General features: G+C 41.0%; 1 protein-coding gene across 1 annotated transcript in view; it reads right to left on the bottom strand.

The window, feature by feature from the left end:
- nrp2b (neuropilin 2b) overlaps positions 1-25,301 on the bottom strand; it is a 100,695-nt gene that overhangs the window by 2,068 nt on the left and 73,326 nt on the right. The window contains exons 11-16 of the mRNA XM_063005387.1: positions 21,736-21,813; positions 19,068-19,211; positions 10,422-10,687; positions 8,919-9,015; positions 7,447-7,479; positions 210-272 (exon numbers count right to left, since the gene is read on the bottom strand). Coding sequence (XP_062861457.1) covers positions 210-272; positions 7,447-7,479; positions 8,919-9,015; positions 10,422-10,687; positions 19,068-19,211; positions 21,736-21,813 — 681 coding nt within the window. The remainder of the gene's footprint in view (positions 1-209; positions 273-7,446; positions 7,480-8,918; positions 9,016-10,421; positions 10,688-19,067; positions 19,212-21,735; positions 21,814-25,301) is intronic.

Here is a 25,301-nt window from a genome sequence, read left to right as displayed (position 1 = left end):
GACTGTGGGAGGAAACCGGAGCTCCCGGTAAAACGGAGGCAAACTCCGCACAGAAAGGACCCGGACCCCCCCGCCTGGGGATCGAACCCAGGACCTTCTTGCTGTGACGCAACAGTGCTACCCACCGAGCCACCATTGTCTATAAAACAGATATTAAATTAAGCTTAATAGCCAGAATAAAGAAGGAAAAAAGAGGAGGGGGGCTTTACCTCTGTCTAGGTGTTCTCTGTTATCGAACTGGGGATTGTTTCCGAATTCAATAGGTCTGTGTTCTGAAAAGGAAACAAAAACAGAAAACATTTAATGATGCTGAAAACCTATTAGGACAAATTACAAAATAATGTTTTAATGTTAAAATAATGTAATAATACCAAGAAAATCAAAGTGTAACTAGCCTGAATAACACACACTGTACATTTACACATCTCTATCATTATCAACTACCAAATAAATGCACACAACTGCAAAACACCCCCAAAACCAGTTTTGTAGAAAAATATTACTTTATTATTACATTCCGCACAACATTTTCCAATACCATAAAATTTAACAAGCTAAAATATTTCTCAACTCTTTTAAAACAGGCTGAAATGCTCACAAATGGCACATAAACAGACAATCCCAGTCAAGACCCAATATACACAAAGAGAGGATGCTGGGAGTGAACAGTCACTATGAATAGAAAGAAGATCAGAGTCTGTAGTCAAAGCATGAAGAAACAAATAAAACACATACAAAACCAAATGTTACTGATTTACTAAACAAAGTCAATCTTAAAAGTGAACTTGCTGCTCTCTGATTAACTTAGTGATTCAGAAAGATTTCAAATGAACATAAAATATCCAGAAAATGACATTTTTCTCAGAAGCAACTTATCAGACTCTGCATACACAGTGTATTTTGTGCTGAGACAGACTTTTGGCACCGTAAGGCCAGTACACGGCCTGAAAGACCCTCCTAAGTGGTTTTGCTCATTAATATAGTTTGATGGACAGTAAAAGGAAAAGGTCCAGAAAAAAAAGAATGCTTACGGCAGGCTTAATAAAATGCAATCAAGCCATTATCTAATTAGAAATATTTAGAGCGCAGAGGGGCGGCCAGAGCTGATTTAAAAGCACATCATGATCATCAGATTGGATTTCTGCAAACCTTTCAGTTTCAGTGAAATAAAAGAAACATATTAAACTGCTTTCTTCAGCAGGAGATCATAAATTAAACACAGTCTGAAGCAAAATTAAATACTTTAATGGTATTGCGACTAATATGCAAAAAGCTTGATGTCAGAATTAATCACACAAGCTTATGAGCTAGAAAAGACTCATGGGTCCACAGTAAAAGAGCAAGAAGATAAAATGTGTGTAAGTTAATTCTTTATTATGTAAGATCTGTTTAGCAAAATATATTTTAATTTAGTCAGTCAAGAGTATGAGGCTAGCACATTTATTCATCACAATGTAACTACATCTTCTGTTGTTTTACCCCAAGGTGGTTCTGACGGAAACCTGTTTACCCTCTCGAGGTTAAAGACTGCAAGTCGAGACTGCAGTGCCAACAATGCTGCTCCTACTAGATGTGACGGGAACCTGGCGTGTTTGCACCAACAAATGTCCAGAACTTTTTGGTCTGTTGGTCCTGGATTCTGTAAAGTTGCTTTGAGACAATGTCCATTGTAAAAAGCTCTATATAAAGACATTTGACTTGACAATATGTGATGCCAGCCACCATCCCTTCAATTGCCATACATGCAACATAATTGGCAGATTCCCATCTAGTAAAATCCAGTTATGCTCTCTTGGACTTCTGGACAAAGATATCCAAGGTAATTTGGGGGCTCAGACTTAGAGGCCCTATATAATGAAGCAAAAGTATTTCCTCTGGCTAATCTGTCAGTGGTATTACATTGTAATTCAGTGTATTCATTTTTTTATGCATTTTCTCCCCTTTTTCTCCCGACTTATAGCGCATCCAATTGCCCGATTGCGTCATGCTTTCTCTCCACTAATGCCGGCCCCGGCTCAGATTGAGGAGGACGAAGCTAACCCACCCCCTCCGACACTTGGGCAATAGACGTATGCATTTTGTCACCTACACCAGACAAGATCAGCTGCGGACCAGCCCTGTGTACGGAGAGACACACCCTGACCCGCACTCTCTCCCCGTCTTTGTGCAGGTGCCACAAATCAGCCAGCAGAGGTCATATTTGCATTGGTCATGAGAGAGTCCCTATCCGGCTTAATACCACACCCTATATGAACAACAGGCCAATCGTTGTTCATGTGGCCGCTCAGCCCAGCCGGCGGGCAGAGCTGAGACTCGATACGATGTATTCGAGATCCCAGCTCTGGTGTGCTAGCGTGTGTTTTTACCGTATTGCCACCTGAGCGGCTCAGTGTTTTAAATTTGAACTTATTCCAGGTTCCTGTACGTTCTTTGCGAGACCAAAATCTTGACAACTGGTTTACAGACTGCTGCTATAAAAATAGAAGCGCAAGATCTTAAAGAACAGCTTTAATGCCAGCTTGAAATACGTGTGATAGACAGGCTGCATGGTACATGTTGTTATTACAGCAGCTGTAATTCCGTTAACAAGGATGTACTGTATGCAGGGATTAAGGCAGGAAAATAATGCCTGGCTAGAAAAGAAGAGAAACTATTTTCTCTCCGAGCGTCATCACGGGCCTGTCAGGTCAGGTGCTCATCCTGGCTGCCTACAAGTGGCTTTTATGTGCTTTTGTGTTCTTAAGCATACCCTTCAGACTCCGGGCCGAACCAGATCTGCCCTGTTCGCTTTGATCTCCTGCTCCGTCTTTCCACACATTTTTTGTGAAGAGTGGATTAATGGGGCGAAAATGGCCCGTGTCTTCATGATGGAAGGTTATTTTCACCTATTTCCATATGGACAATAACCCATAACAACATATGGGGATTCACTTTCTCCTTTAATCCCTTGATGCTGCCAAAACCTGAAGCGGCTGCATGAAGGCCGGCTCTTTATAACGGACGATGCCTCAAACTCATGGCTGTAAATTCTACCTTAGGCCTGGTGTTTTGGTTGTTATGTGTATGTGTGTGTGTGTGTTTTCTTTTTTTGTAATATACTGTACAATTACAATACTTTTTACAATAGACATATGGATGGCAACATAGGGCAGCATTTACAAAGACATTCTTGGTGTCTGATGTGCATTGCTGGTTTGTTACACGTAGGTATTATAACACTTGGAGCTACTGGTTACTGGTCAGAAATGTGTATGCAACTGGCTTTTTTCAGTACTGGAAACAACAGCTATAACTAGTGAATGACTAAAGGCCGCTTCTCTGGTTCTCTGACTTCATCAAAGCAAAATTCAAAATTATCCATCAACATTGCTTTACGAGTAATAAACGGGAGTTTAATTAGCTTTGTAAATGCAGCTTTAATCCTCTCAGATCTTTAGGTTGCCAAATTTTTCCTCTCAATTAGTCATGTCCAATTACACGATGGCATGTCACTTCCTCTACTGCTGCTGACCTCCACTCTTGACTGAGGAGAGCCGTGAGTAACAAACGCCCCCCTCAGACATGTGTGCAGTAGCCTACCGCTTCTTTTCACCTGCACAAGGTGGGTTCATATGGGGATCAGTATCGCGTACGGAGAGTCACACACTGATCTCCATTATCATCAATCAGCTAGCATGCGTCGTAACTGCAATCCTCACCCAATGGAAGAGCCAATCGTTGTCAATTTAGACGCCTGGCCTGCCAGTAGCAGAGCTGAGATTCGAACCTGTGTGCTAGCATGTTTTATCACTGTGCCACCCAAGCCTGTCACTGGCATTTCAACGAACCACTAATTGAATTACACTATTGAATTACAGTTTGCATGTTAAAGCATGATGAACCCATGTATTAAAGCTATCAGATACTTCAAAAATAAACATAAATTACAAAGTGTGTCACATTAAACATTACGGTTGGTATGGAAAATAAAGGCATTGACAAGTACGGTACAGCACAAAATAAAATATATTTTTGTGTATATTAAGAGAGTTGAGAGAAATCGTGACGGTAAAACCTTTAAATTTGACACAGTGTGCAGTTCTCTCACTCTGTAGTGCTATCAAATCTAAAAAAAGTCACAACTTTTAATTCACAGCTTGAGTTTAACACTTTAAATACTTACAAGTCAATAAAACACAGCCAACAACAGTCAAAATAGCAACAGAAATCAACACTGGCTATCAGAATAAGCCGTACAATAATCAGTGCATCAGTCGTGTGCATATGCGTTTCCATTTAGCCTTTCAGTCAGCAACCATGACATATTCAGTCGGATATAAAAATATTACAGAAAATAAGTAGCGTATATAAAGAGTTACCATATTTTGTAAAGGAGATAAACATTTCCTGCAAAAAGTGAGGCTCTTAGATACTGACTGGCATCGAGCAGCTCTGTGCCACTCGTACGTTTAAGGCGAATGTAGGGGCATGAAGATGGTGGGTTGATTTGAGGTGTAGAATGGCTAAGGCAGGGTCAATATTTTTGCATATAGAAAAATCAAAGCTCTTTAGATATAAATGTAAAGCAATATATAGAGCTTCACAGACTGTAAAACGAAATGCACATGTCAGATATAGATTATCCTTCCGTTAGGAGACGGGCTCAACGGCAGGGAGGAGGAAGGGAAAAAAAACCTGTAGGGGGTATAAGTCTGGGATAACAATGCCATGCAGCCACCCACGCACATACACTGATAACACTCGTACCCACACAGTACATCCAGCCACCCACTCACACATGTGCCTCCACAAGGCACGAAAAACACTTTTTTTTTTTTTCTAAAAATACAGATGATTTGTTACACTGCTGCCTGTTAAGCATCTATTTCATGCTTTCCACTCTGCCTCCTCCTTTATGATTCCAGAAACATCTCTAAACAACTCCTTTCATGGTGAAAAAGTGTGTGTATGCATTATGCAGTCCTCATGCAAACTCGCCGTTATACAGCCTGGGTTTTTCTCCTCGTACGTTGTCCTGGCAGCAGTGTGCAGCCCTTTCCCTTGGCAATAGGATTGGTCACAAGCAGGATTAAAACTGTGCCAAGTCAGGAGCCCATCCAGCCACTCACCAAGGAAAGGAGGAGCACATACACAGTGAGGTGGCTTCGTGCCATTTAGGGATTCTGGTGGCACACTTGTCTCTGCTTTGAGCTACAAGTGCAAACAAGGCAAAATCCCACACGGAGGGTCCATCAGGGCCAAATATCCATGATTTCCCGGCCTAAGTGTGTTCCTTTAGCAATTATGTGTCCCTTTTCATGATTGACAGTCTCCAAATGTCTCCAAAAGCTGGTGGATGGCTTATCCTTGGTGCATAATCTCTCTTGAACGGCACTGCAGATACATCACCGGGTGTCTGTGCCTGTTGGCGGCTATGAAGCAGCAGAAGAACGGAAAGACAATCTAGGACTCCAGCTGTCCACGTCTCCCTCGCTTCTTAGCACTGCGAACCGGGCTCACGTTTCTCTTGCTTAATAGTGAGCATGGGTTCCACGGTGGGTGCTGTAGAGCCGCCGCCCGGGTAGTGCGAGCTCTGATAGGTCACCGAATGTGTGCTTTTCTTGGCAGCCAGGTGGTAGCGATGGCAGCACAGCGCCATGAGCAGCGTGATGGACACCAGAAGCACCAGTGCGCCCCCTCCGGCTATTACGTAATACCAGTAGGTGGGCATGGGCTGCAAGGACACCGTAGTGTCCACAGTGGGGTCACTCATGCCAGGTGGGACTCCCCCTGGTGGACAGACACAGAAAGGTTGGCTTGGAGTAGAGAAGCATGCAGACAGCGTAGCTTAACGCCAGCTTTAGTTTTGCGAGGCCGATTGCTATTTTTGATTTCTCAGATCGGATTTGCAGGACGGAAAACAAAACAGACACTTGCTGCACACAGACAGGCAGATGTGCGTGCATGCATGTAGCCTCTCCCTAGCATGTATCATGTAAGCTAACCTTAAGCTTAAAGTAAATTTGAAGTTGGTAATACACACAAAGCTGCTATTTATAAAGGTTTTCTGCTCTGTGCAACCTGATTAGAATCTTAGTGATTCTTTAAAGTGTCAATAAGTAACACATAACATTACCATACTGTTTCATATTCGGCCAAATGTTCTAAAATAAGACGGATTTTATATGAATTGCAGATATTCTTAGCTAGAGAGAGTGTCATGGTGGATGTTTGTGTGCGAGTGAGCGTGCACATGCATACACTAGAGTCCCGATTCATCTCCGTGTGAGAGTCTGCGTGTGTTGTCTGCTTGCCTTCATGTCTGAAACTTGTTTTCTTTCATGCATGGATCGGTGCCGGCTTCATCTGCCTCAAGCCAAACTCCTCCATAAGCCCCATCCAGCATGGCAAAAAAAGCAACTCCACCATCCTTCCATTGCTTTCTCTCTCTCTCTCTCTCTCTCTCTCTCTCTCTCTCTCTCTCCTTTGTTTTTTTTCCTTTTTCTTTCTCTTTTTCACACATACTACACACATCACATCTAGCAAACCTCTGCCACTGACAACCCCCTACCACCTTCATCTAATCTAACTCCCTGTCTCTGTATTCAGGAGTAAAACAGGCGTGTAATTTGACTTGTCCAGATCTCTGCCTCATTTCTCCAAGAAGCTGTTCAAGGATCTGGGCAGAGACTGAAATTGAATGTGGACTCGACTAAGAAGTCCATGCGGTTCTTCCGAGCGGACAGAACTTTATATAAGGTGCTGAATTCCTCCAGAAAGAAGGAGAAGGGAAAACCTGGAGGGTGTGTGGAGCCAGGAATATGTAACAGTAAGTATGTGATGGTGCATAAGAAATATTGTTAAGCTTTAATCACACTAATGTGTATTACACCCAATGGTAGATTTGTTAAAAAATAACCATAACAATAGCATCACATAGTTTAATACCCTGATTATCGAGCTGCTACTTCATGCTTACCATCCCTCACGGCTAAATGCTCATATATTTCTGCCTTAGTGCAGAAAGCCTCTAACATGTGCAGTGAAGAAATGTTAATTTTGCATCCACACATAAAGTGATCATCACCACCATGCCGACCCCCGACAACAAAACTCAACATCGACCACAAGACATCACTGAATATTTATCATGAAACGTCAGTGGCATGCTGCGATACTCTCCATGCTTTGGATGGCAAGGTGAACACAATGGTAATGATGCCGAAGACAGTACTGACACAAAGCTGCATAAGTCACTCAGCACGTCTCTCACAGTTCCTGGGTCTGACTGGGACTGGCATTTATGCAGAGCTCTTATTCACAATAAAAGTGCAATTCTGAACCAATATAGAGCCTGGACAGAGCCAATCAGCTGCTGCAAGCTGTGCTGGGCAACAAGCACGAAGCACAAACATCTGCAAAGGATTAGAACAACCATCTAAGCGGCTATAAGATAGAAAAACTCACCAGTCATCTCAGGTGGGAACGCAGGGAAGGGTTCTAAAAAACAAGAAAAGAGAGAATGGAATCAGGAAGTGTAAACAATAAAAAGCTATTTAAAGGTTTGGCACTGATATTCACAGAAATTATTCACAGAAATTCATTTCTGTGCTCATCTTTGAGAGAACGAGGCAAAAATAACATCTTAGGATTATACTGCTAGGCATTAGGATTGACATATACAGCAAAACAGTGTTGGGTTGCATAACACAGCACACATATTTGTCTCTCAGTTTAATTTCTGACAGCTACCAACATAGAACAGGAAGAAGAGGAGTAATATGTGCAAATTTAAGACACATGAGGCCTCTTAGCAAATGTCAATGACTGATAAGTTAGCACAAATGCCAATTTTAATTTTTTAATACGTTTACATGTCATTTATCATGTTCAGCATTTAGCAGACGCCTTTGTCCAAAACGACTTACAGTAGTTAGAGTATACAATCTGAGCAATTGGGGGTTAAAGGCCTTGCTCATGGGCCCAACAGCAGCAACCTGGCAGTGGTGGGGCTTGAACCAATGACCTTCTGATTACTAGTCCAGTACCTTAACCACTAGGCAACAGCTTGCCACATAATACATTTTAACTTAGTGTTAAATCAAGATTTACTGTTAAAATCCATGAAAGGTGTAGCTTTCCATAGCATTATAAACTCATGCTCTAGTGATGTTCAGAATATTTAGTCCAAGTAAAGTAAAAATGAAACAAGGGAAGTAAAAGAATCAGATTTAGGGTGAGCCGCAAGTGACACGAGCACCTTCCAAAAATAGAAAGGCCGCTCATCGTTGCTGGAATGCAGACACAATTAAAAGCTCTGTGCGCAGCGAAACCAGAGATTTATTTGGCAGAGGTGCAGGGATTGGATGTGCAGGCTGATGAACATTAATTGAAAGAGCATTAAAATGTAAAAGCTGGGATTAGGAAAGATCATGTGCAATCCATCACAGCTAACCCAAACAAACTGTTCTGGCTTTAAAAGAAAACCTGTTTTCTTAGTGTCCACTATAATCAAGTAGTTTCTAAGTGTCCATTAAAAAAAAAAAGCACTGGGTATCATAAACAACAAGATTACTGTTGAATAATGGCTGCGTTTGTTTTGTAAAGCTCTAATTACTAATAAATCAGATTAAACCAGATTAAGATCAGCGCCAGTGATCTGTGTACAAGGGAAATGTTAATATTCTCATTCTTTTTGTTCTTATTTGGCTGAGATTTCTGTAGTTTAGCTGTCACCTTGTCCTAGGTGGAGTATGGTGAGTTGTAACTTTTACACTGATTAAAAATCAGTGTTTGTATTGTTTGCTCACATGTTTCTATGTCACTACAATAAATACAATAAAATATGTTTCTTTTTGGAGTAAAAAAGATACTCTATTTTGTTATCAGAGGAAACATTGAGCAGGTTTAGGAAGGTTATTATTAGACTCTTAACTTACCAGTGCACTGTTGCAGCTCTATACTGGAGCTCATGTGGATATTGTCGATGTAGATGTGGCCTCGAATGCCGTGCTCAAAAAAGCCCTCGATGACAACCTGATAAAAAAGGGGAGCAGTGAGATGATAAAAAGTGAGGAAAAATGTTCCACAGAGGTGAAGCACTAAAGAAAACGACTTAAGAATAAAAATACAGTGGTACCTTGTAATTCAACGTCCCTTAAACTCAAAATCTTTGAAACTCAACACCTCTTGTTGAGAAATTTGTACCCTTAAACTCAATGTTTCCCTGAAACTCAAGTAGTTTTTTAAAAATGTATTTATTTAATTTCAAATTAACAATGAACAGTCGCTTTGTTCAGCGCTCGGCTTGAGCGGTGCAGTAATACATCATCAAAGTGTGAATATGAGGCGAATCTGCATTTGTGTGGAAGAACCATCAGATTCACTCTGAATGTGTTTAGCTGGATTTTCCTCCTGTTTCACTTTTAAACTTGTGTTAGAGCTCGAGTTTCTGAGAAATTGTAAGAATCAGCTTTTTATTTCAGTGTTTAATATTATATTTGTGTTATTTTCAGTGTATAAGTGTCAAAAACAACCCCATTATTTTACATTAGCCTAAAGTATACGCAGTTCCACAGGACCATGGAACACATTAACAGGTTTCCCAAACATCCTTATGGGAAAAAATACCTTTTAAACTCCCAAAACCAATTGAGTTGAGTTTCGAGGTACCACTGTATTACAAAATCTACTAATAGAATAAAATATTACATAATGTGTTAATAATATGGTATTACATATTTACATATACTTAAATATTAATTCATATATATATATACACACACTGTAAATGAGTCAATAGGGGACTTCTGAATTTTTGCCCATAACTTCGGCAAATATTGATTAATTTTTTACATTTTTTCACTCTTGCAGCACCAGATCACAATAAATAATTTAGATTGATGAGTCCAGTTTCCCTAGAATTTGACATGTTGACCAGTGGGGCTGAGGTTTGTCCTCCTGGCTGAGCACCATGACATGATGTCACAGGTACGCTCACTTTGTCATTCAGTTTCTCTGTGGAAATTCAGCAAGTTCTTCATTAAAATTCTGTCCTCAGCGGTAAAGAACGTTTTATCTTGTGCAGTACTGTCGTCTGAGGTTCTCCGGATGTACAGGAACAATGCTCCACAATACATTTCCACTAACTATGACAGAATGTTAGATTTTATTAGCTCTCTGAAAATCAAACTTGTGCCACTGATACTTATGGTTTGCAGCCAGATAGAAACAGAAAGATTGGAGAATGTAGACATAAAATCAGCCTTCGGCTACTAATTACTTTTCTTTACTGTGCTGGCATTCTTTTGGGATCTAGTGTCAGCTCATATGTTGGAACTAGATAATGAGAGGGCAAACTCCCCCACACATTCACCTATCTGAGAGACTTGATGATTTAGCAATATTTTCTTCACTGAGCTAGACAGAATGCATCTTCTTACCTGGTATTCTTTAGGTGACTGAGGCAGGATGGTGCGTCCTTCTTTCCACTTAAGGCCTTGGTCTCCGCTCAGGGTCCAGAGCAGGGTCTCATCCTGATTGTCGTTGCGAATCAGGACCCGCAGCGTGCCCTGTGCCTCTCCCCAAAGCTGGTAGAGAAAGAGCAAGCAGAGCGGACCCTGTTCAGGCCCCACATATGGGCTCAGGAGCCTTGCACGCCTCTGCTCCGTCTTAGGATTCGCCTCCAGGTACAGGAAACTGCCATAATCTGTTAGGATGATAAAAAAAACAAGCAAACGGGTGAGTTTAATGCAGGTTTAACCTTGTGTTTGTGTGTGTAGGAGGAATGGCTACTGTTTTCTCATCTCTCAGCTGCCACTTCCTCTCTGTGTGCAGTCTGGGATGGTGTGAAAGGGTTTGGCAGGAGCTGAACATGTGAACCCAAAGCACAGACGGCAATTAATTACAGCACAACCGGCCACAACAGTGGTTCTTAATTGTAAACTGGGGAGCAAAAGGACACAAGCATTACGCTGCAAAAGTATTTCAACAATGATTTAAAGATGTAGGGTTGGTTTCACAGACAGGGATTAAGCCTAGTCCTAGACTACACAGCATTTTGAATGGAGATTCTCCATTTAAAGCTAAATGTAGTCCTGGACTAGCCTTAATCCCTGTCTGGGAAACCAACCCGTAATGTTTCATAGCTCAAAGGTTTAGGTACTGGATTAATCATCAGAAGGTTTGTGGTTTAAATCCCAACACAGCCAAGTTGCCACTGTTGGGCTCCTGAGCAAGGCCTCAGGACCTCAATTGCTCAAAATGTGCCTGCAAAACCTGCTTGTTTTGTTAAAACTTCCGTTTCCATTCCATTTTGTTGTCTTTGTTTAACTTCCTACCTCTATAAAACATGGATTCATATTGTTCAATTCTGATAACGTCGTAGCTAATCCAGCAGTTTAAACATGTAAGAAAATGACTGGGCAAGCATTGTTTTCCATTAAATGTAGGTTTTTACACCGACGATGCATAACATTATGAGCACTGACAGGTGAAGTGAATAACACTGATTATCTCTTCATCACGGCACCTGTTAGTGGGTGGGATATATTAGGCAGCAAGTGAACATTTTATCCTCAAAGTTGATGTTAGAAGCAGGAAAAATGGGTGACCGTGAGGATTTGAGGAGTTTGATGAGGGCCAAATTGTGATGGCTAGATGACTGGGTCAGAGCATCTCCAAAACTGCAGCTCTTGTGGGGTGTTCCCGGTCTGCAGTGGTCAGTATCTGTCAAAAGGAACAGTGGTAAACTGGCGACAGGGTCATGGGCGGCCAAGGCTCATGGATGCACGTGGGGAGCAAAGGCTGGCCCGTGTGGTCTGATCACACACACGAGCTACTGTAGCTCAAATGTTGAAGAAGTTAACGCTGGTCTGATAGAAAGGTGTCAGAATACACAGTGCATTACAGTTTTTGTGTATGGGGGTATGCAGAGCCGCAGACCAATCAGTTAGGAAGGTGGTCGTAATGTTATGCCTGATCAGTGAAATCTGTTCTCCCAACTCCAGCTGTTTTACTCTGCCGCTGTCCTAGTTTACTTGCTTCTCATGTTCAAGGAGAGACTTAGCCTAAATCGTAGTATTTCTCTAAGCAAACATGATTAAACATCTATTTTTTGCAACATTACATGTATTAACCAAATAGCCAATAGGAAAGGGAAAAGTCACACCTTACAGTTATCAGTATTTGTACTGTACAATATTACAGTTACTAGTTATTACAGTTTTTATCATCTCCATCCCTCAGACAATATGTATAATCAATATTATTCATTTACATGTTATGTATATTGTAAAAAAAAGCATTCTAACTCTCCGTACCTTCTATTCTTACAGTTAAAACTGAGTATCCGAGTTATTATAAGCTCGAAAACCTGCTGATGCAGTTACAAGATACGCCTTTCACCAGCTGAGGGCTGTGGTGTGCCATTAAAGTCTGAGAAGTGTCACTGTATCTCCCATTTGCACATCCAGCGTTATCATCAGAACATCTGCACCGAACAGACTGCGAGAGCCGAGCCTCGAGTTCTGCCCTATTTTTAGTCCTGCTCGTGTTTGAGTGACAGTGTGACTGGAACAACACTCCGGCTTACAGCCTACTTATGTTCTGGGTGAAGAATAAATCAATGATAATGCTGTTTCTCTTCATCAGTCAGCAATCATAGAATTTGCTCGGAGAAGCGGCGCGTCTTCGCATTAATGCCTTCTCTCAAACAAATAGTGCTTAGCATTGGAAAAATCTCTAAAGCAATTAGGGCACTTCAGTAGAAGAAGAGGCTAAGAATATGAACTAGACCTAAAAAGAAAGAGGAAGCAAGGGAGATTAATCTGAGGGGGAAAAATCTGAATTGGCACATTTCACTTTAACCATTTCCATATTAACCCTGTTTTTGTGATGGTGTGATGATACAGTGTCCATTTTATCAGCTCCACTTACCATATAGGAGCTAGTTCTACAATTACTGACTGCAGTCCATCTGTTTCTCTACATACTATTTTAGCCTGCTTTCATGCTGTTCTTCAATGATCAGGACCCTCACAGGACCACCACAGAGCAGGTATTATTTAGGTGGTGGATGATTCTCAGCACTGCAGTGACACTGACATGGTGGTGGTGTGTTAGTGTGTGTTGTGCTGGTATGAGTGGATCAGACACAGCAGTGCTGCTGGAGTTTTTAAATACCGTGTCCACTCACTGTCCACTCTATTAGACACTCCTACCTAGATGGTCCACCTTGTAGATGTAAAGTCAGAGACGGTCGCTCATCTATTGCTGCTGTTTGAGTTGGTCATCTTCTAGACCTTCATCATATCTTTGGTTGGTGGACTATTCTCAATCCAGCAGTGACAGTGAGATGTTTAAAAACTCCATCAGAAGAACAGGGTGAAAGCAGGCTAAACAATGTATGTAGAGAAACAGATAGACTACAGTCAGTAATTGTAGAACTACAAAGTGCTTCTATATGGTAAGTGGAGCTGATAAAATGGACAGTGAGTGTAGAAACAAGGAGGTGGTTTTAATGTTATGGCTGATTGGTGTATACAGTTGTACAGTACAACAAAATTCGTTCTTCGCATATCCCAGCTTGTTTGGAAACTGGGGTCAGAGCGCAGGGTCAACCATTGTACAGCGCCCCTGGAGCAGAAAGGGTTAAGGTCCTTGCTCAAGGGCCCAACAGTTCCTGCATGGCAGAGCTGGGATTCCAACTCTCAACCTTTCAGTTGATAGCCCAAAGCTCTACTCACTAGGCTACCACTGTCCACAAAACACAAGACTAGGATTAAACCCAACTTGTTATGATCGATATTGATGTGCTGTGCACCCACTTTGCCAGACAAGCCATGTGCAGGCCAATGTTTTTATATTTTCTACATGATTATTTGCTGTTGCTACAAAATGTGTTGTAATAATATTTTATTAGCAGTGTAGTTTGGATTAACAGTACATCAGATAGCTTTGGGTAGCCTTGTCTACAAGCCCTATCATTATTATGCTGCTAGAGTATTTTTGGGTTATTTTTGGTTGACAGTAAAGAAATTCACAAATATAAAAATGCATTGCTGTGTCAGAAATGTTTTCCTGAATATGAATACTGGAATGCTTCAAGAAGAGACGTCAGGAATATAAATGTGAGAATTTTATGCTACTGAGCAAAATGTAATGCAGTTATAATAATAATAATCCCTAAATAATTCAACTTCATGACACGTGTTAAACTCTTTTACAGTAACCAGTTTTTAGAGCTTAATTAATACCTAATCAATAAGCATCACTGCTTTATATACTGAAGTAAGATCAGCAATAAATAAGAATTCCTCAAGGGGCTTCACATTTAAAGGTCATCGAGCATGATGAGGTTCATTAAGCAGAAGAGACTTTTGCCCCTGTTGCACCTCAACACTCTTCAGGTCTGAAGATGAAGCTCTGTTTGCTTAAATGTTAGCAGCACTATTTCACCACGCTCTGCATCACTGCATCTGTGTTTTACTCGACTTAAGTTCATGAACCTGTAAGTAAATGGATTAAACAGGTCAGCCTGGAGTTCTTCTCTCCAAAAGCACTGTTTGGAAACGGTATAAGATGGGAAGTGATTATTCCCTGGTGTAAAGATAGAACTGGAATGAAGATTTAGATAGAAAACAGGACTGGGTGGAAGGGATTCTGTTTTTTAAATGATCTAAACACATGTAAACTCTCTTTCCAGCACCTAATTCCCTTTAAACAAGTGAGCATATGGTAAATCGTTTCTATTTACACTCTTTTCAAACTGATAATGCTCCAACATACACTGATTAGGCATAACATTATGACCACCTTCCTAATATTGTGTTGGTCCCCCTTTTGCTGCCAAAACAGCCCTGACCCATCGAGGCATGGACTCCACTAGACCCCTGAAGGTGTGCTGTGGTATCTGGCAGCAGCAGATCCTTTAACTCCTGTAAGTTGTGAGGTGGGGCCTCCATGGATCAGACTTGTTTGTCCAGCACATCTCACACATCGCACATCGCTCGACTGGATTGAGATCTGTGAAATTTGGAGGCCAAGTCAACACCTCAAACTCGTTGTTGTGCTCCTCAAACCATTCCCCACAACCCCACAAGAGCTGCAGTTTTGGAGATGCTCTGACCCAGTCATCTAGCTATCACAAACTGGCTCAAATCCTCACGCTCATCAATTTTTCCTGCTTCTAACATCAACTTTGAGGATAAAATGTTCACTTGCTGCCTAATAAATGCCCCCCACTAACAGGTGCCGTGATGAAGAGACAATCAGTGTTATTCACTTCAAATGTCAGTGGTCATAATGTTATGCCTTGTCGGTGTATTAGAGACTATTTAGGCAGTTCTGACAGTTAACTGTCTGCTTTCTTTTTAGCAAAAAAACAGAACCATGTGTTATTTGAGCAGCTTGTTAAATTAGCTTATATTAGCATAAGATTTCCATAAATCATAGATGTGGCCTTAGTCTAGTTAAGCTTCTTGGTCATAAAACTCACATTGTGAATTCCCACTTTATCCACATAATAGCCTAAATTTAGTTAAACTCCATGTCGTAAATTGTAACTTAGCAAAATTATTTTTATCGTTTCTTGCCCAAAACTACAAAGACAGGGCAGGAACACGTGCTGTTAACATAAAAATATGTCCCATTGTTTGATGAGGGATTTGGACAAAACAATGACAGTAAGCAGGAAAAAGGATGACCAGCAGCAGATAAGATGAAAGAACAGGACAGGAACTATTTTCAGTCCTTAAATTCATAATATTTTTTGTAGTATTATTAGGCTGCAGACGTAAGTATGTGTGTATAATTTCACAAGGGAAAGAGTCTTTGTGACTCACCTGCAGTGACATTACATTAGATACACAGTACTGTATCAGTCAGAGTACACGATCACGTCAAATCAGTTAAGCTAACTTTAAAACAAATGAGCATCATAAACAGTAGTGATTAGGGATGTCACGATGCACCACAAGACAGTTAAAAATCGAATCGGTTATTCATTTAGGATGAATCGATGTTCACTTTAAACAGCAGAGGGCACTGGCGCTATTCACCTTGCCTGGTTGACGGCACTTCACAAAGTTGCCAGGTAGGGAATTTTCCAGCAATATTTATTAATGTGAGGATACTTTCTTTATTTGTATTATTCACTTATTTATATAATGTTGGATTTGTTTAAAAATTTTGATTTCAGTTTTGTTACACAATAAGTATTATTTGGCATAGTTTATACCTACCTCAGAAATAAAAGAGCATTCATTATTTAGATAAATAAAAGATAAGCACAAATACAGTATTTTATTTTATTTTTGTTAAAGAGAAATAATAAAAGGAAACTTTGCCATAATTTGTCTTCAATTTCATTTTGTTTGTTTTTTTAATTTAACTTTTTTCCCCAAATTTTCTCCCCTATTCTAGTCGTGTCCAATTAGCCTGTTTGCGTCCTCTATACTGATTCGACCCTTCACCGCTGACTGAGGACGCCTCTCAACTGACATACGCCCCCTCCGGCATGTACAGTCAGTACAGACTGCATTTTTCACCTGCACGAGTCGAGTTCATACACTGATGGGCACTGTGTACGGAGGGCCACACCCACATCTGCAGTTGCACCAGTTTTGAGGACCTATGATCCGACTTCTTTTACCCCTAACCCTAAACAACAGCCAATCGTTGTTCATGCTGCCACCCAGCCCAGTCGGAAAGGCAGAGCTGAGATTCGATACGATGTATTCGAAACCCCAAGTCTGGTGCACTAGCATATTTTACCGCTGTGCCACCTGAGCGGCCCATTTCATTTTGTTTAAAAAAATCAGGGGGAAGATCATATTAGGAACCCAGTATCATGAATCGCATTGTGAGTAGAGTGTATCGTTACATCCCTAGTAGTGATTGTAACCGGTTCCTTGTGTAGTATGTCTTGATCTTATATGGCACAAGCTTAAATTTAAGCTGTTATGTAGGATGATGAGTATTGTTGCCTCCTGGGCACCTTTTTTGGGCTTCAACTGAAGCCAGCATCCAAGCAGACAGCATTTGTAATTTGTATTTGCTTTTATGAAGCGCCTGCTATATGAAGTGAATTATTTTGGCCACATTTATGAACAGCATGAGATACAAGTCTCAAAATAAAAAATAATAAAATTCAATATTTTTTAACCAAATCATGAATGTTTTATTATTGTTTTAACAAATATGATGGATGCCAAAGGCATGGTTGGCATTTTATCAAAAGTGAAGACCACGCAAGAGACAATTACAGTACATGCACAGATCTGGTTTGTCCTTCGTAAACTGAAAATTGGAGCTGAAAACACAGTCTCAGCGAGTACATGCCTCGAAGCTAAAGGCAAATGCAGTGTCTGTGCCCAGCGGTCTCCGATCCACAGAGTAAGCAAATCTTAACGATGCTTCCATTCAGAGAACGAGGAGGCAAAAAGTATTAATTCTGAAGTGCTCACCTGAAGGCACTTGTTAAGGTCATGGTAAAATTTACTGCTCATCAAAAACAAAGGAAGACAAGCATCAAGCTTCCTTAATAAGTACTTAGGTGTGTTCTAACCCTGCACAATATCCAGTGACATTTACGCTCATTTCTGTACACATACACTATATTGCCAAAAGTATTCGCTCGTCTGCCTTCACACGCATATGAACTTGAGTGACTCCCATTCTTAATCCATAGGGCAGGGCTGCCCAATTTGGGGCCCGCGGGCCAAACTTGGCCCGCTGTCTATTTTTTTTGGCCCGCCTCGCTAGATCAAAGTAGGGCTTACTTTTGTCAGTAGCTGGGAATTTCTTTCACCAGGTGTTTAACTGCTTATAACTCTAGCTGCAATCCATTAGTTGACCACAATTTTACATGAGACAGTGGATAGGAGAGGGGGGCGCTGTGGAGCTCCTGTCAGCAAAGATCAAGTTCTCTATGATGACACGAGTGAGGCTGTCAATCATGGAGCGTATGAGGCAGTGGCATATGGATAAACATAAACATTTAAAAACAGTTGGCAGCAAAGTACAGTGGCGAGGAGAAAATGGTGAATAATAATATTTTGCTCTGCATGTTTTTCTTTACAAATTTACATTTGTTCAAAGGTTTCTGCTCCTAAAAAGAAACATTTTCTATCGTCCTTTAAAATCAATAAAAGCACTGTTAATTAGAATATACAGTACTGTTTTATTTAACAATAAAAACGTGATATATTTTAATTTAATGCAATATTAAAATAACATAACCTTTTAGTTTTGGCCCGTGGCCCTTCACTGAGATTAACTTTTGGCCCCTTATAAGAAATTATTTGGGCACCCCTGCCATAGGGTTTAATATGATGTCGGCCCACCCTTTGCAGCTATAACAGCTTCAACTTCTCTGGGAAGGCTTTCCACAAGGTTTAGGAGTGTGTTTATGGGAATTTTTGATCATTCGTCCAGAAGCGCATTTGTGAGGTCAGACACTGACGTTGGACGAGAAGGCCTGGCTCGCAGTCTCCGCTCTAATTCATCCCAAAAGTGTTCTATCGGGTTGAGGCCAGTCAAGTTCTTCCACACCAAACTCGCTCATCCACGTCTTTATGGACCTTGATTTGTGCACTGGTGCGCAGTCATGTTGGAACAGGAAGGGGCCATCCCCAAACTGTACCGCCCCAAACGGTACCACGCTGGAAGCTCCTGAGAGCGACCCATTCTTTCACTAATGTTTGTGGAAGCAGTCTGCATGCCGAGGTGCTTGGTTTTATACACCTGTGGCCATGGAAGTGATTGGAACACCTAAATTCAATGATTTGGATGGGTGAGTGAATACTTTTGGCAATATAGTGTATGAAGCTTGAGTGAGGAATTGTGTAGTAAAGAGAAAACTACTGCAAAAAACTACTCCTCTGGATAAAAGTGTCCTCAAGATAATTTTAAAATAATCATAAGGGTGTGTGTACCCAACACAATAAGCTCCTTATTGGGTTAAAATGCTGCTCAGATACCTGATGCAGGTTCCAAACCAGCTTTAATAGAATTCTATGTTTATTCTGCTCCTAGGAAAAGAAAGCACATATGGAGACACTTGCTGTGTTAGTAAAAGATTTACATACCGTCAGCTCCCAGAGGCAGGTCCAGTCCAGGACTGGAGGGACTCTGCAATGCCCAGTTTAGATCTCCTGTAGGGTCGTGTGTCCAGCCGCACATATTCTGCTCGAAGTCACACAGACCTCCTAGAGATGACAGGGTGGTGGGAGCTGGGAAGAGAACGAGAGCAGAAAATAACTGATTACCTTTTGAAGACCTGTGGCCTGCTGTGTAAATAATGCAATTATTCATTCGTGTGTGCGCACATGCACACTGGCACACACACAGACGCAAACACGTGCACACACACAGTCTGAGATTTATGGTCTTGATCAAGGTCCTTTGCCTCTAGTCTGAGGAATTCATATCTGCTCTAAAAATTGAAGCAAACCAGCACTGAGCAAAATGACTTTTTCCACGTTTTACACAAAGCTACACAAAGCTAAATGTCTGCCATCACTGACCCCACCATCTTTATAACATTATGTACATATCTGATTATAATTCTTTATTCAGACCATGGAAATGCAGACGTTTTACTGCATACTGCATAAGTCTGTCTTATTCTGAGCTTCTCTCAGTCGCTGTCAGCACTTCTACCTGGTGCTTCGTTGCACGCTCACTCCAAATAACCACAAATAGTTTGCTGCATCATTAGAAAGTTAATCTGTCTACCACTTTAGTTATTTCTGTGTTCGTTGTGAATGCCACTTCACCACTTTTATTGTCTCTCACTTCACATTAACACATCGTGTAGTCTGCAGTTTGCAGGGTCTGAGCATGCGAACCTCTCCAGTCTTTCACATTATTCCATTATGCGCAAATATAATAATAACAATAAGAGTGATGCGAGCGAATGAGTATTATATGCAATATAATACAATATGCTTTACGCTATATGTATCTATCTGCAGGTAGAGTTATTGCTTTCCCTCTGATCCGGGAGAACAGGAGAGAGAAATTCGGCGGATCTAAGCCAAGAGGATTTACAGTGGCCGCATCTATATGGAGCTCTGCACCAGCCATTCATCAGCAATCAATTTAAACACAGTGCCAGCCTGCTTAGCATAATGTTAACACTCCTGCTGCACACTGCTGCTGCTCACTGAGACGGAAGACCTCAAAAAAATGCAGGTGCAGTCCATTATTAACACTGGTGGAAATATATAGTTCAGCAGTATTCATCTAGAACTCATCTCAGCATGCTGTAAATAAAGGTGGGTGCGGAGTTATTCGGTAACATGCTGACTCGTACATGTAGCGCCTTTTATAACATATAACATATAACACACATGAATGAAAACCAGACCTAGGCTTGGATTTTAAATTAAGACATGATTTATACTTTGACTTGGGTTGAGACTTCCAATGTACATATCCGAATAAATTAAACATCGAATATTAACACACTTGTGACTTTCACTTTTTGCAATAATTGTGTTTACTATTATTTTCTAGACATGTAAATAAAGTAAATGAACACTTTTTCCCATTTTCTCCCAATTTATCATAGTCAGTTTGTCCTCCACTGCCGGGGGATCCCTGATTGCAGTCGAGGTGGGTATATTGCTCCTCCGTCGCACGCAGCCCTTAGCGGAACCCTTTTTCACCTATGCACTTTGCACAGGTGCCTCTCTATCTGCCAATCAGGGTCCTTAAACAGCGTTTGAAGACCCCACCCACATAGTCCGGTCATCCCACCCAAGCAGGGACATGTCTGCTGCAGGCACTGCCAATTATGCCTGCTAGATGGCGCCCAGCCGACCGGTGGCAACGTCGAATTTCGAACCGAGGAGTTCAGAATCTCAGCGCTGGTGTGCTAGCGGAATATTCCGCAGCGCATAAAGTAACACTTTAAATAAACTCTTTTATTTAGTGTAGTGTTGTAAAAGATGTATTTGTTTATGATGTTATTAATTATTCATAAGAGATTAAATAAATCAACATAAAGGCTTTTATATGATATAAGAAGATCAGTATTGGTGTCTCAATTTAAATCATTATGTTTATGATGATTTAAATAGTAGCCAAACATATCAGGACAACCATGTTTTAAAATACAAATACCTAACAGCGACCTTACCTCAGTTAACTTTAAAGGTTAAACATATAGTCCCACTGATGAATTCTATCAATAGAAATGTCAATATCCTTACAAGCGTTTCATTTATTCAGACTTGACCTGGATGTGAGCACAGACTGGGTAGAGGGTCAACGATGTAACAAAATGCCAAAGAATCATAAAATTAAACATTAAAATGCACCCAAACCTAAACAGACACATAACCAGCTGTATAGAAGATAAAAACACTCACCCTCTGTCAGACTCAGGCTGGTATTGTTTGGTCTGGCATTGCTGATACAGTTTTATGATATTGATCTCAGATTATAAGAGTTGAATGCTATTCTGTTTTTATTATTAATGCTATTATATTACTACATTATTGGATCTCACTGCATACTATTGTGCTAACAGTTTTATATACAGTATAATACACTATTTAGAAGAGTAGTAAGTGATTCCGATTGCTGTACGTGTTTTTAACACAGACATGTACAGGCTGATGCGATGCTCTACTCACTGATCTATAGTAACCAATCACTGCAAGGATTGGTAAAGATTCTGAATGCTTCCATTTAGGAGAGTAGCTTTTCTAAGCACTGTTTCAACCATCTACCGGTATTGTCACTCACCTGGTGTTCTCTGGGCTGTACTGGTCTCTTCTTGCTGGGGCAGAGTCGGGGTGGCAGTTTCAGCAATCGTAGTGGATTCTGAAATAGACAATTGAACACATTTTATAAGGGCAAAGCAAAAAAAATGAGAGCAGCCGTCTGAGAATCTGAGAAACTGAGACTCCTGACCATAGAGTGACCCCTTAAAATTTTATCACTAAAGAAGAAAATCTCCCACACATAAACACACACACACGTTCCTGCTGCCATTGATCAATGTTTCAGTCACACTGACCTTGCAGCACAGCTGTACTAATACTACACACACACACACACACACACACACACACACACTATCAAAACATGTGATCATCAGCAGTGGTAGCTCAGCAGTTAAGATACTAGACTAATAAGCAGAAGGTTGTCGGTTCAATCCCCATCACCAAACTTAACCCTTAACCCTCAATCGCTTGAATTGTATTAAGTCATAATTGTTAGTCACTTTGGATAAAAGCGCCTGATAAATGCTGCAAATGTAAGTGGGTAAAGAGCGTGCTGGTACACACAAAGAAGGGAAGAAATCCCTGAAAAACACCAGGCACAAGCATGCACACAGCTGGAAATCCATTCAAATCACACAACCCTCCACAAGTGCTTAGTGAACGCTAATGTAACATTAAAAACTTGTATTGGACGAGGGAGAGGACCAAAGGAGGGAAAGTGGGATAGAGATCAGATGGTATGCCAGTATGTGTTTCTTTTGGGTAGCATGAATAAACACAGGCAACATTACAACAGTGTTATAAAATTGCATGGACCCCATATCAGCCCTACGCTACCACTTTGTTTCTACCTTTATCTTTTTCATAATCAGGTTTTAGCTTCATGACCACTGTGTCATTTCTGTTACATTTATTTTTCCTAAATTTAGTCATTTCCAATTCTCCATTGTAGTTTCACTGCCCCATTATGCTATGTGGTATGTGATTCCTCCACCACTTATGCTGGTGCCAAGGCCAGTCCTGGAAATTGCAAAGCTCCATCTGACCTTCTCTCCCTCAGGCATGACCCTTTTTGTCTTTTGCTTACCAGGTCAGGTTAGCAGCACTGCAAAGATTTGAACTTGTGAATTCAACACACCAATTTAATTGAATTGGAAAAAATGCTGTTCCATTCTTGTTGGCAGCTTGTCTTGGCCAATCACCTTCACTTTCTAGACAAATAACACTAGTCTACTGTCTTTGCATTATATTCCCAGTGTCATGACCTACCAATCCTCCAAATATTTCATACTAATGCATTAAAGTGGAACGTTTTATATAGATACATTAAAGAAAACAGGAAACAATCTGTCTGATAATTGTCAGCGTGTAGCTTCATTAGTAATCTTACTCTTTACACTTTACAGCCTAATTGCCTCCTATTCCTGCTGACACTTCTACAGAACATGAGAAGAACGGGCAGCTATGTAAATATATTATTAATATCCATAATTTCCACATGAAAGAGGAGCCCCAGCTGTTCGGGTTTCTGACATTAAAGTCCATTAATTAGATGCCCTTTGCAAATGCAATTAACCCACAGCGAGGGCAGAATCTTGGGGAAGTGAACTCAAACACATCCAAACACATGCACCCTCTTCCTCTTTTCTTTTGTAATTAACAGGAGCAAGTGTACGCCATCACAGACGACCCCCTGTAGGATTGTCACACCCCTGTCCCCTCTTTGTGTAAAGGTCGCCTGTAGTCGGAGTATAAACAACGTGCCCTTTTAGACACATCGTGCCTGTCACTGATGACAGGAGACAGAAGAGAGAGGTCGGCCATGAGAGAGACACCACCTAAGCTGACCTGATAAAAATACTGATTAGATTTAAGTAGCTTGTATATCTAATAGCTATTTTCTACAGGCAGTGTACGAGCAGCCGAGCTGGAACCTGTCTGCACTTTACCACAGGTTCTACTACCTAACAGTAGTCAAACTTTTTCAAGCAGCTAAACACTCAATAACTTGTATTATTATTTGACTTGGTATGGATGGATGGTAGATTATGTTGATAACTCCACACACCTACACCCTCCATTCCCCGCCCTTTCCTTCCTCTTCTTGCTTTCTTCAAGTATAAAGCTATCTTTCTGGCAGTGGTAGCTCAGTGGTTAAGGTATTGCTCCAGTAATATAGAGGTTGCCAGTTCAAGCCCTACCACCACCAATTTACCAACATTGGGTCCTTGTGTGAGTCACAATTGTAGGTCAGTTTGGATAAAAACATCCTCTAAATGCCATAAATGTAAAATCGTTTCAAATAATAGGGCAGCTGAACGTTTGTCTGGCTATCAGATATCTGGCATCAGGGTTTGGGATCTTCCCAAGACAGGACACATTCTTATTGTTGGTCAAACTCCTGATTCCTGCAACGTCTTACACCCCCGGTTTGCTTTAGTGATAGATTCATTATTGAACTGTTTGGCAATTGGATCACAATAGTTGTGTTAGCAGGTTCTGTTCTACTCTTTACTAATGATTAGAGACTGCCATGCTGATTTCCTCCACTCGTTCTGCTGCGTAGGACAAATTGTTGTCGCAGTGCATAGAAAATCAATCTGGATCCTACAGATATAGATAATCTATGGTTGCAGTACTTTCTTTCCTGGTGAGAAACTAAATTCATGAAATGGCACCTTGTCACTGCATCTGGGGTAAATGTTAGTTTAAATGCAAAGGCGGATTCTGGGTTTAGCCTTTTTTTAACCTCACATCCTTTTTGGGGGTAACAGTATTTACTCTCAGCTGGCCTCTCTGCCTTCACGGCTGCTGACTAAGCTTTCTGAGCAAGAGAGGAAAATGTTCAATTATGTAGAAAGCCTTGGAGTACATCTGCACCTCTGGCAAGCAGGCAGACAGGCAGAGAGATAACCACCCAGTGCCAGGGTGCCAGCTCTGCCAGCAGATGGTTCATGGCTGAATGGTATGTTTTGTTTTGAGGGAGGATTGCGGACCAAATGTGGCACTCAGGTCAGCAGATGAGAGAAGGGACTGAAAATCAATCCTGAAAAGGACGCTGGTTCAAGCCCCACCACTGCCAGGTTGCTACTGTTGGGCACTTGAGCAAGGCCCTTAACCCTCAAATGCTCAGACTGTATACTGTCACTGTAATGTAAGTCACTTTGGATAAGGCGTCTGCTAAATGCGAAAGTGTAAAGGAGGAGAGGGAGGTAAATAAAGTTTAAAGGGGCGGAAAGAAAAAAGGAAATGAAACACACTTACTGTATTCGTGCACGTTAATTCACCCAAACCTAATTAAACACTAATGACAAAGATGACAAGGCCCCAGGATTCAATAAAAACAAAACCACCTTCCTAAAGCACCAAGCCAATTAAAACCTTCATATCCAATTAATTTAGACAAAACATGAGTGATATTTCAGCCTGGCTGATATGTTAGCATTATATTAGCATTTACTCACATAAAGCTGGCTGGCGTGTTTGTTTGGCCTGTGATAAGGACTTTGCCCAAGAGCCAGAAAAACACAACAGATCATAACCGGGTGATGAATGCATAATAAGCTGTTCATACTGAAAAACATT

Source organism: Trichomycterus rosablanca, chromosome 12 (genome assembly GCF_030014385.1).
Source record: "Trichomycterus rosablanca isolate fTriRos1 chromosome 12, fTriRos1.hap1, whole genome shotgun sequence".
NCBI lineage: Eukaryota > Metazoa > Chordata > Actinopteri > Siluriformes > Trichomycteridae > Trichomycterus > Trichomycterus rosablanca.
Note: the sequence above shows the minus strand (reverse complement) of the source record. Positions and strands in the feature narration are given on the sequence as shown.